At 40.7% G+C, this 10,342-nt stretch overlaps 1 protein-coding gene across 2 annotated transcripts; it reads right to left on the bottom strand.

Moving 5' to 3' along the window:
- Positions 1–23: 23 nt before the first annotated feature.
- Positions 24–9,851, bottom strand: LOC129750653 (armadillo repeat-containing protein 8-like). 2 transcript variants are annotated; one of them, XM_055745657.1, is made up of 10 exons: positions 9,711–9,851; positions 4,021–4,441; positions 3,490–3,959; positions 3,163–3,378; positions 3,025–3,096; positions 2,730–2,957; positions 2,486–2,668; positions 2,274–2,417; positions 2,056–2,213; positions 24–1,582 (listed from the first exon to the last, which is right to left on the bottom strand). In XM_055745657.1, the coding sequence occupies exons 1-10, from the start codon at positions 9,738–9,740 to the stop codon at positions 1,537–1,539; spliced, it is 1,968 nt and encodes a 655-aa protein (XP_055601632.1). In that variant the 5' UTR covers positions 9,741–9,851; the 3' UTR covers positions 24–1,536. The 2 variants fall into 2 exon arrangements, with proteins under 2 accessions (XP_055601632.1, XP_055601633.1); XM_055745658.1 differs by having other exon boundaries at positions 24–1,599.
- Positions 9,852–10,342: the final 491 nt, after the last annotated feature.

Below are 10,342 nucleotides of genomic sequence, written 5' to 3' on the forward strand. Positions count from 1 at the left end.
CATCAAACTATGTAAACAAAAACTTCTCTAAGGAGCAATTAGATCACTGTGTGTGTTGTATTTAAACTAACTTTTTTGATCTTCTTTATCAAGAATCACGGAAAGTTAAGACTAATCTCTGTCGATAGCAAACAATTTTCAATCAGAGTAAGTTCATTTTTTCAAGATTTAGATCCAAACTCTACAATTACAAAGACCATCGAGAAATAAATCATACATCATATCTACTGAATTCTGCTGATAATTTTGGCATCATCTTAGTGAGTTTTTCTCTTCTTCTCAAGTTGTTGTTTTAATTAATGTCCCTACGTTTTTGCGTTGCTTCTTTTTTATATATAATACCAGGTAGATAAATGCGTTTTAACGCCACACTATGAAAGCTTTATTTCCATTTCCACTGGAAGAGCCTGTGTCTCTGAAGGTGTTTGTTTTACGTGGATTCCCTTGTTCACCCACACTGGATACTTATGTTTGTAATTAGGTAGTTTGTTCTCTTCCTTTCGGATTCTTTCTTCAGACCAATCCAATCATTCAAAGATTCTCTTTCCGCATCATGATGGATAAATTTTTACATTGATTCTTGTGTCATTTTATTTTTGAAAAATATATACAATAATAATCTCCATTCATCGTTTCTGTTGTCCTCATATACACATTCCCTAATTTTTACAACACTGGCCGACACATTAGTAAAGATAGTTCTTTTTTTATCGGAAAACTGGAACCATTCGAGATGGGCTGGATTGTATTGTAGTCAAATCTCGATTGTTCCTTCGTAATTAATTTGTTTGTTTTTAAATAAATTAATAAAATTAGAACAAAACTTAACAAACATTCGCATTCTGTTTCAATGATATCTGCATTCTGCACAGCTGTTATAGCGCACTCAAGCATCAACATTACGGGGTTTTTATCAGCTTAACCCCACATTGTAGTAGTAGGATATGTTCCAATCTTCAAAGTGAAGCGCTTTTTAGTTGGTTAGACTGTTATAAGCTTGGAAAAAGTTCTCCTGAAAACATCACCTATTCATCAGAGTTAATAAAACGTAGTAATTACAATCAGTCTGCTCCTTTCGAACTGGAGTTGTTCCTATCATTAGTAAAGACCTAACTAGCGTATGAGCACGAAGAAATATCGTTCAAGTGAATGAGTGGTTCTGTTAAGGAGTAAATGTCGAAGCGCAGTTCTTCAACCTCATGATGTTTTGTACCCATTGATAAAACCACATGTGGGTGTTGATGCCCGTGGGCTCAAAAAACCCAAGACCGAATCATTGCTCGGCTCGTGGCAAGGCCGTGGAGAACGAGATATCACTGTAAACCATTTACACAAACAGTCGCAACAACGTATCATCAACAATCATCGATGTTTTACATGTACAAAAATGTCGGTCTGCCCGTCTCTGATTTTTGTTGTTTTTTGCCTACGTATTTTCGACGTTGGTCTCGGCCGGGTGGTCCTTGTGGATGGCATCCAGGACATTCAGCACCAACCGTCGTCGTCGCCACTCGCGACGGAACAGGCGAGATCAACTCAATGCTCGTCCGAAAAGTCAAACCTTAAAATCTCCTGTCGTATGCTGTGTGGTGTAGCAATCCGTAGGGTTGAAATGAAAGTAATAACGAAAAATTCATTTATTTCATTTAACGTGCGTGTGTCGGAGGTTGATTAAAATTGAGGATTGAAGCACCTAAATAGAGACTGATCTTATGCTTGGAGTTGCTTTTTTTCAATACGATTGGAATATTATGCTGTTACCATGTCATGATTTTTAGGAAGCCAGAATTGTATGTAAGTATTTTTCGTTTTTGTATTGACTCAAGGGTTTAAATTGTTGACTAATTGTTTCATTGTATTTTTTAAGAAAAAAAATGTCCGAAGATGAAAGTGTCCAGCTTAATTCTCCATTTAAAGGAGAACCAGTCTTTAAAAGAGAACCTTCGTCGAATGTATCGTTATTTATGTAAAATGTGAATCTTTTTGCGAGACCTAAGGATGTTACCACAGCCCAACCAGGTAAAGGAACAAGACCTCGGGATAGTTTATACTTACTCTTCGTAGAATTGTGAATCGCGGGGAGTCATATGTAGCAGTTGTTCGAGATTCTCCAGTATGCCGGACTCCCGAAGCACCTTCTGGCGGCCGCTCTTGTCCATCAGATTCCGCACCACAAACACGGCTCCCATCTGTAGTTTGTTATCTGGTACGATCTATAATGGAGGGATATTTTCAATATCACTCGTTTAGCTTCGTTAATCAGTAAAACTTACCAAAAACTCTCTTATCTTTTTAATAATGTTCTCATCTTCGAGCACATAGTCCTTGTCACGTGCACCCGCAGTTATGTTGCTGATTATGATAAGAGCTTGCTCTTTTACTTCGGGAGGGTGAGGTCCATCAAGAACAAGGTTTACCTAAATGATAGTTAAGACAAGAATATAAATTTGCTGTAAATTTCCACTGCAGAAGAAAGCAAAATTACCGCTCTCAGCACTTCCGATGCATGCTCGGACATAATGATTTCGATGTGAACAGTATTGCTCAGGAGATTCCGCAGAAGACCGAGCGTCTTCATAATAACGCGTTCGTCCGAATCTCCCAGCAGTTGAAATATTCGATCCGTCCCCAAGGTATTGATGATTTTGGATTTAACGTTTTGCTCAGCCTGTCGTCAAAAATACACACGTTTGAAAGTGAAACTTTGAAAAATTTTTAAGAAGCAATACCTGAAAAGCCATATTCATCAACGCCCAGCTGCCATTTAATCGCAAAGCCGGGTCACTGTGCTTAGTAAGTTCGCAGAGCATTTCAACAGCACCAGATTCGAGCATGGGTTCTTTGGCGGGTGAAAATTCTAGTAGCAAATTGCAGATTGTTGAGGTGACCACCGTCAAGAGCTCTAACGATGGTTCACCAACCAATAAATCCATGAGCGGACGCCACACCGAGTGATCCTGTGAATTTATAGAACCATTAGAAGGGTGTTACTGGAAATAGTAAAAAATAAAAAGTAATACTCACCTGGAAAGTTGTTCTCAGCAATTGCACTGACCTCGAAAGCGAATGGAGGCATCGTACAGCCGATAGTCGAACCTTTAAAATCAATACATTCTGTTATTGAACTAACTTCAGAAATCATAATCTCTAAACTTTATTTACCTCCGGACAGGTATCCTTCAGCCCTTTCAATACTTCCTCCATCAGGCTGTCCATTTCGATAATTCTCTTGCGGATGTCTTCGTCGTTGGCGGCCAGCGAAGCGAAACACCGGAATGCACCCTGACGCGAAAGCGGGGACGGACAGCGAATGAGGTTGGCCAACGAGCATATCAGGTGGTTGCTGATTGCCGCAAGCCGCTGGAGTTCCGAATCGATCTGCAATAAATGAATTATAAAATTAAATTTATGTCTAACAACATTTTAACAGATTACGTCTTCATATGCATAATCCTTTAAGAGTATCGACAATTAGCAAGAATAACTTACCTCCGCCAAATAGGCGAGCGTTTCGGCGGCCGTCGCACGGGTGTCCTCATCGAAATCGTCGGAACAAAGCCGCGCTAAGCTCGGCAAGGTTTTGTAAACGATGCGATAGTCATCGGCCCGTAGCGAGCCGGACCGGTGCAAGTACGTTAGACATCGGCTGGCAGACAGCTGAATCTGCACGTCACGCGTCCTGGACAGCAGCTCCGTCAGAATGTCCAGAATAGACCGCTCCTCGTGGCAAGTCAAACACACAATATCCGACACGTACTTGTTGGTAAAGCACATCGCCGCTAGACACTTGAGGGCAGGTACTTGGAGGATGGTCAGCTGACTGGTCATCAACCGGGCAAGGAACGGAATTACGTTGGCCTGACAGAGGTTCTTCTGCTGGTGGGACGAGTGACACAAGGGCACAAAGATGTTGGCCACGTACTCTTGGCACTGGATAGAACTGTTCGGCGAGGCAAGTTCTGCAAAGAATAAAACACATTTTAAAACACTTCTTTCATGAATCACTTAAAAAATACTTACGAATCAATCTCATAAGATTGCCAATATTGCAGTGCAGTAGCTCGATCGGTGCAAACGGATACTGCAGGATAGTTTTCAGCGCCCCCAGACAGGTTTCCATGAGCCGCCGGTCAGTGTTCGGATTGATAACGATTCCCAGCAACACCTGCACCGTTTCGTAGTAGATCAACGAGTGTACCTGAGATTCTGTGCCCTTGGCCAGGGAACCGATGACAATGGCCGCATCGAGCCGCAGGTTCGGATCTTTGCAGTCATCCCGCAGCAGCGCGATCAACCGGGGTACGATCCCCTGCGAGATGACCGAACCCTTCTTCTTGTTCGAACCGATGACTGCATTCTTGAGGCACACTATCGCTTCCTGACACTTATAGGTATCCTCTGAGTAAAGCTCGTCAATATAGGCGCGGGAGTTTTCCACGTCCTGTTTGAAAGAACAGAATTAAAACAAATTATATAATTAAATACAATCAAGAAAAAAAAAACACCGACAAATTTCATCTCTCAATCGTTCTCGGAACCAAACAAAACAGTACTGCGAATACAGAATCCGAAATCTTACTGCCGTTAAACAATGCGAATGGTTTTTGCCAAACGTGTCGACGAATTTGTGGCGTATGCGATGGTGTTATCATTTCACTTTCAGGTTTGTCGCCTCACGACGCACGTTTTACGACATGCGGTTGCAAGGTCGGCACGGTTCAGCGGGCATGATGGTTTGATCTCATCTTCGATGCACCGGCCGGATGTTACGGTTTATACCCTGGTGCCTTCGAGCCGCAATGTGTTGCTTTTTTTATTTTGTGCAACTGTATTTCTTACAATAAGCACAGCAATAAGTCTTAGGAAGGAATTGTGCAATATTTCTAGCTTTATGTTGAACATTTTAATGGCATGAATTTGTGGCGGAACTGCAAAGTTTAGTTTTTCGGTAAACGTTTGTTTTAATGTTTTATTTGGGATTTTAAGCCTCTTGGGTTTATTCATCCCATCTTTTCGGTAAACCAAATATTACCACGGCATTAGTTTGTGCGACATAACGCCTTTTTAATATTTACAAATAACACACTTAAAAGGCCTGAAATGAATTGTTCATTATCTAATACCTACATTTATAAAAGGTTTGTTATAAACGCGCCCTCAACTGACGCGGAAACTTCTGAAAAATTAGTCGTGAAAATGAGGATAGAGAAGTTTTTGTGGCCGGGAATTGTTCCTACGAAGTTTGTGTTTAAACTCACGATAAGGCGATTCGCGATTGACGATCGTTGGTGGAACTAGCAATCGCTAGTGTAGAGTGTAGCTTTGTAAGGACCTTACTGACCTTACCGTTCTGGTTTAAGATCCCTAGAGAAAAATATACAGATTAACTCTAATCCATCTTACCGCTAAAACCTGTGTTGAATCTTTTATTTCAACATGTTATGGGCCCAGATACTTCTGAAAAATTGGAAAACGAGCTAGTAAGAAGGGAACTCTCACTCAAGATTAATTCTTGTGTGTGGTTAGGAAGATCTAGAGGCCCCGAAACAAATGAGAGGGTTTCTCATGTGCTTTGTTTGTGCGCTGTGGTCAGCCTGTATGAGGTGATCCAATCACATAGGACCAACAGCGCAGAGGATAGCCAGCAAAGAGGCCACGAAAAGCTCCAGGTTGCCAGAAAGTTTCACTAAAGCGTTTGAACCCTCTAGGGTTTCGAGAGGGTTACTTTCGATGCCGTCACGCGCGACACTGTGGTTATTAGCTTGAACAAAATTTCCGACGGTCGGATTGAGGAGACATTGGATCCGAAACCAGGATTGTTCAGTGCAGAGGTCGAACGGTCCAGCTACGGGTAGCATGCAACTGCTAATTTCCGATGGCTGGAAGAAGTTATTGATGTTGCGGGAGTTCTCAACAGTCGACGATGCCATTCAACATTCTCAATTTGCGAATTGCTTCAGCTGTCTTCATTTAGAATTGGAACAAACTTGCTCATAAAGCTGAATTGGAACAAACTTTTGTCGAACGACTCGTGACCGTTCAACAAGCACTTAAAGCACATGTCCGGTTGCTGGGGTATCTGACAGATAGACCATCCCACCTTAAGCCGCCCACACCTAAATGCAGCGTTTGCTGCTGCAACCGAAAGTTTGACCAGCCCAAACTGCATGCCAGATCTGGGGCGACCATTCCGCAAACGAACCGACATCTGGTCAGAGCGGATTTTGCACTGTGGTTCAAAAGGGCTAAAAGTGGAACTTTTTTCGTAGCGCCTCTGTCTTTTATCTTATCTCTTAAGTGTCTTCAGAACATTTGCATCTGGTCAGAGCGGATTTTGCACTGTGGTTCAAAAGGGCTAAAAGTGGAACTTTTTTCGTAGCGCCTCTGTCTTTTATCTTATCTCTTAAGTGTCTTCAGAACATTTGCATCTGGTCAGAGCGGATTTTGCACTGTGGTTCAAAAGGGCTAAAAGTGGAACTTTTTTCGTAGCGCCTCTGTCTTTTATCTTATCTCTTAAGTGTCTTCAGAACATTTGCTTCTTCAAACATGCTTCATAACTTAAAGCATCAAAAGTTAGTCAAAGTCCACTAAAAAAAAATTGAAAATTTTAACTTTTTTATTTCAGTGGATAGAGCTTCCACCCCCCCCCCCCCCCCCCCCCCCTCTTACTAACCCAAAGTTAGGAAAAATACTCCCGGCACATAATATAGGCACTTTATAAGTAAAATGCCTCAATAAAACCATATGTAAATTTAAAAAAAAAAAGATAAAGCTATACTTTATACTACAAAGTTGTAGAACACGTGAAATTATGAAACTTTGTTGAATACATCAAAATTCTATTTCTTTTCAGAGCAGAGTTATAAAGGTTTTATTTTGAAAGTTATTTAAAAGTTAGATTTTTAAACTTAACTATAGTTAGATGAGGATTTACATGAATAAGATGTTCTAAACATTTGTTGGGATATTCAAATCACACGTTTTGCACAAGATTTCAACATACTACGACGTTTACTAACCAACTTATTGCAATTTTTATTTTTGCTCAACTTCACAAGCGTTTATTGCAAAAACATGCAAGTGAATTTTTAAAACTAATGAACCACATTGAAGCTTGAACTAAGTGCAACAAATTGGTGTTGTTGTCGTTTGTCTCCACGCGCTTATATTTGAACGCAACAAGCATATATTTGATGTGTTTTACGTGATTCCGTACCTTTGGGCCCTCCCCTTTTGCGCGATACCGTTTGCCATCCGGTATTTACGCGCGTCGGTTCACCTGCCTTTTCAGCAGGACCTTCCGCCTGCTTGGAAGCGCTGGCCGCAGGATCCTGCCGGACAGACGGATCCTTCGCTCTTTTTTAGGGTCACCGGGTCTGAGCTCCCCGGGAGACCTGACATACTGAGCGCTTTGGAAAGTACAGCAAAGCACGTCAAAACTGATGCAGGGTGTTTTGGAGTTGAAACTCTAATAGGAATTCTCAGTTCCTGCAAAAATCGCAAGGAAATTTGTCTGTTGAAATTTCGACTTTCTCGCAATCCGGATCATGATCTGATGAGCTCTCAATGACTCCCAAAAGAAAGGAGACGATCACAAGCATTAGCAGATGTAGAAAAGTGGTAATTTGTAGTGAAATTCAAAGCGCCAGTATGTCATGCCAATGCTTTGCTTTGCTTTCGTATTGAAATGCAGAAAGCAAAACGACGCTTTGTTGCCCCAGCATGACATCAACCTTAGACGATACTCCAGTGCGATAATTTTCGAATGGAAGAAGTCTGTACACTGACGGTGATCTGCATCTGAATCTCGACTCTTGTCAATTCATTGACGAGGCAGAATTACCCGAACACCATTTAGGGAAGTTCCACTGTCCAATAGGCATAAAAGCCCGGGCGCAGCAAGTAATGTCGCACGAGTGGAGGTATACATTTAGGCGTTTAGAGAAATTGTATGCAAGTAGGGGCTAGGATTTTTAACGACATGCATTGTGATGCCATAATAATAACACAAATGTAATTTGTAATTGATTGTTTCCATTTGAAGAATTAAAAATTCTAACATACTGGTGTGACTACAGTAGTCTGGGGGAAAACAAATAAGTCGGTTTGTGAAATTTTATAGAAAATTTTACAAAAATGTGTAACGTAGGGGGGTGTGGGGGGGTCTAAAATGACCGAAAATTGCGTTATGTAATATTTGAACGGCCCCTTGTTTAGAAAGATTAAAAAAAAATTACTTTTTTTTCTTGGGATTTTCATCCAATAGGATATTTATCTCTTCTATAAAAAAAATTACTCAAGCATTGGCATAGTTGAAGTCCAAAGCGCTCATGAATTTATTTGTTTCACATTATATTAACCGATGTTCTAGTGTCTGTGTTAAAGTCAGTAAAAAAATTATCTAAATCCTGTTGATTTTATTTCAAGTTGAGAAGCTAAAAACATTTAAACTAAAGTTGTTAAACATTTTTATTTGTTGTTAAAGGTTTTTAAAGCTTATCCAATCGAAATTTTGATAATAAACATTTAACAGCAATATGGGGTGACCGTTATTGATTGTCTTTCACGACATTATCATTAAATTAAATTAAATTTTATTTTTTACATTCTTTTTTTGTAATTTATGTTGCGTTTGTCACTAATAAAGACAAAAAAAAGTTGCGTCATAGCTATTACTTAGATCATTTTTCTACTTGAGTCTCTAGACTTAAACATCGTCATCGTTTCAAGCATCCTGGTTAATACTTAATAGTATCATTTCCGGAAGCGTTCAAGAAAATTTTTATTGATAAGAAAAAAGCACGCTCCCTCAAGCACTGTATTCCCTTGTCTTGTTGGCAATCACTTTCGCGTTACGTTTTGGCATATTTTTTCCATCCGTACAGAAACTTCTTACTCGCATCATCTCGCGAATCGCTCGATCAAGAAGTATGTATTGAACAAGCCTCCACTTTTCCATGCGTTTATGGCGATGTGATATTTCTGCTGCAACATTGTTGCATTTAAATGCAAGCTTTTTAATAACGGCGATAAAAAACGAACATCTTCTGCTTTCGCTGTGTGATGGTATGCTGATATTTGTTACGATCTTTGAAAAGAGCAGAAAAAACTGACGCTGTGCAAGAGAAACTCTGGTGAATTTTACTACGTCTGTCAACAGGTAATATTGGATTATGTTACGTTTATTTATTTTTAAGTAAAATAATATCTGCACCAGATATAACGTCATCATTTCTCTGCTTGTAGTTTTCGAAATATGTTTTTAGGGGTCTCGCTGGAACATTTCACGGTAAATAACCTTTCCTTATAGACAACCAAACACTCGCGCGGGGCAGCGGCCCGGTTTCGAGGATGTATGAATGTGTGCGAGAGAACCTGTCCCTGTCCCTGGTTTCCATTCCCCGGTAACATTCTCAGGCGGAAAGCCGCATCGCGACCCTCCCCAGCGCAAAAGCGACGACGACCGTATATATTCTCACATTCTCCTGACGTCGTCGTGACATCGAACGAACTGCGAAACCGGGCAGCTACTGAGTGTTGGGTGGCTGAACCATGGGGGGTAGGAGGATGCCATGAGATTGGCAATTTTTCCTTCGCGCTCGGCCAAGCGCCGACAACTAAACCATTCAATGTATATGGGCTGAATCTGTCGTCAAATTGTGCGAAAGAAAAACCGAAAATTCCGGGTCCTAGGCCGGTGCACCACTTACCATAAAACATGCAAACGGTTCCAGGGCCATCGGGGCACGTTTTTCACCGCTTTTCGGCTGAAAGCGAATCACTTTTCTACGGTAAAATTGGGAAAAACTGAACAACCGACACCAGAAGATCCAAAACACACGCAATTATTTTTTCACATTTCTCACGATTCTCGGCGATGAGATGAGAACGGGAGACAGAGTGAGCAGGGCTGTGTTATGCGCCAACTCACGCGCAAACGAGTTGTCAAAAAAGGGAAATGCGCCGGGTATAAAAGCTGCACTATGAAAAAAATATGATCGTGTAATATGAGACGGAAAAAATAACCTAGAAAACACTCAGTACAAAAAATGGGCAGCCGCACAAACATAGTCGTTTTTAAGGTTGTTGCTTTTCCAAAACTTTTGTGCAAGCAAATCTTTCAGCAGTACATATAACATGAACACTACCAGTAGCAGCAGGACTGTAGAAAAACCAACCGATATTAAAATTGTAAACCGTTCTTTTCAAAGAAATTGAATTGCACTCTTCGAAAATGCGGATTGCGACATTTCTGCATGCAAATCAATGTGAAAACTGTCATATTTTTATATGCTGATCGCTATTGATTTACATTTTGTAGAGAGATAAAGATTAAATGGGT

This window comes from Uranotaenia lowii, chromosome 3, assembly GCF_029784155.1.
Source record: "Uranotaenia lowii strain MFRU-FL chromosome 3, ASM2978415v1, whole genome shotgun sequence".
Taxonomy (NCBI): domain Eukaryota; kingdom Metazoa; phylum Arthropoda; class Insecta; order Diptera; family Culicidae; genus Uranotaenia; species Uranotaenia lowii.

Excerpts from the sequence above, each read along its gene's own strand:
- LOC129750653 (XM_055745657.1), bottom strand. The coding sequence starts at position 9,740 with ATGGCCCTGGAACCGTTTGCATGTTTTATG. Across the intron at positions 3,097-3,162 it reads TGAAGGATACCTGTCCGGAG|GTTCGACTATCGGCTGTACG; the intron begins GTAAATAAAGTT and ends TTGATTTTAAAG. Across the intron at positions 2,958-3,024 it reads TGCTGAGAACAACTTTCCAG|GATCACTCGGTGTGGCGTCC; the intron begins GTGAGTATTACT and ends ATAAATTCACAG.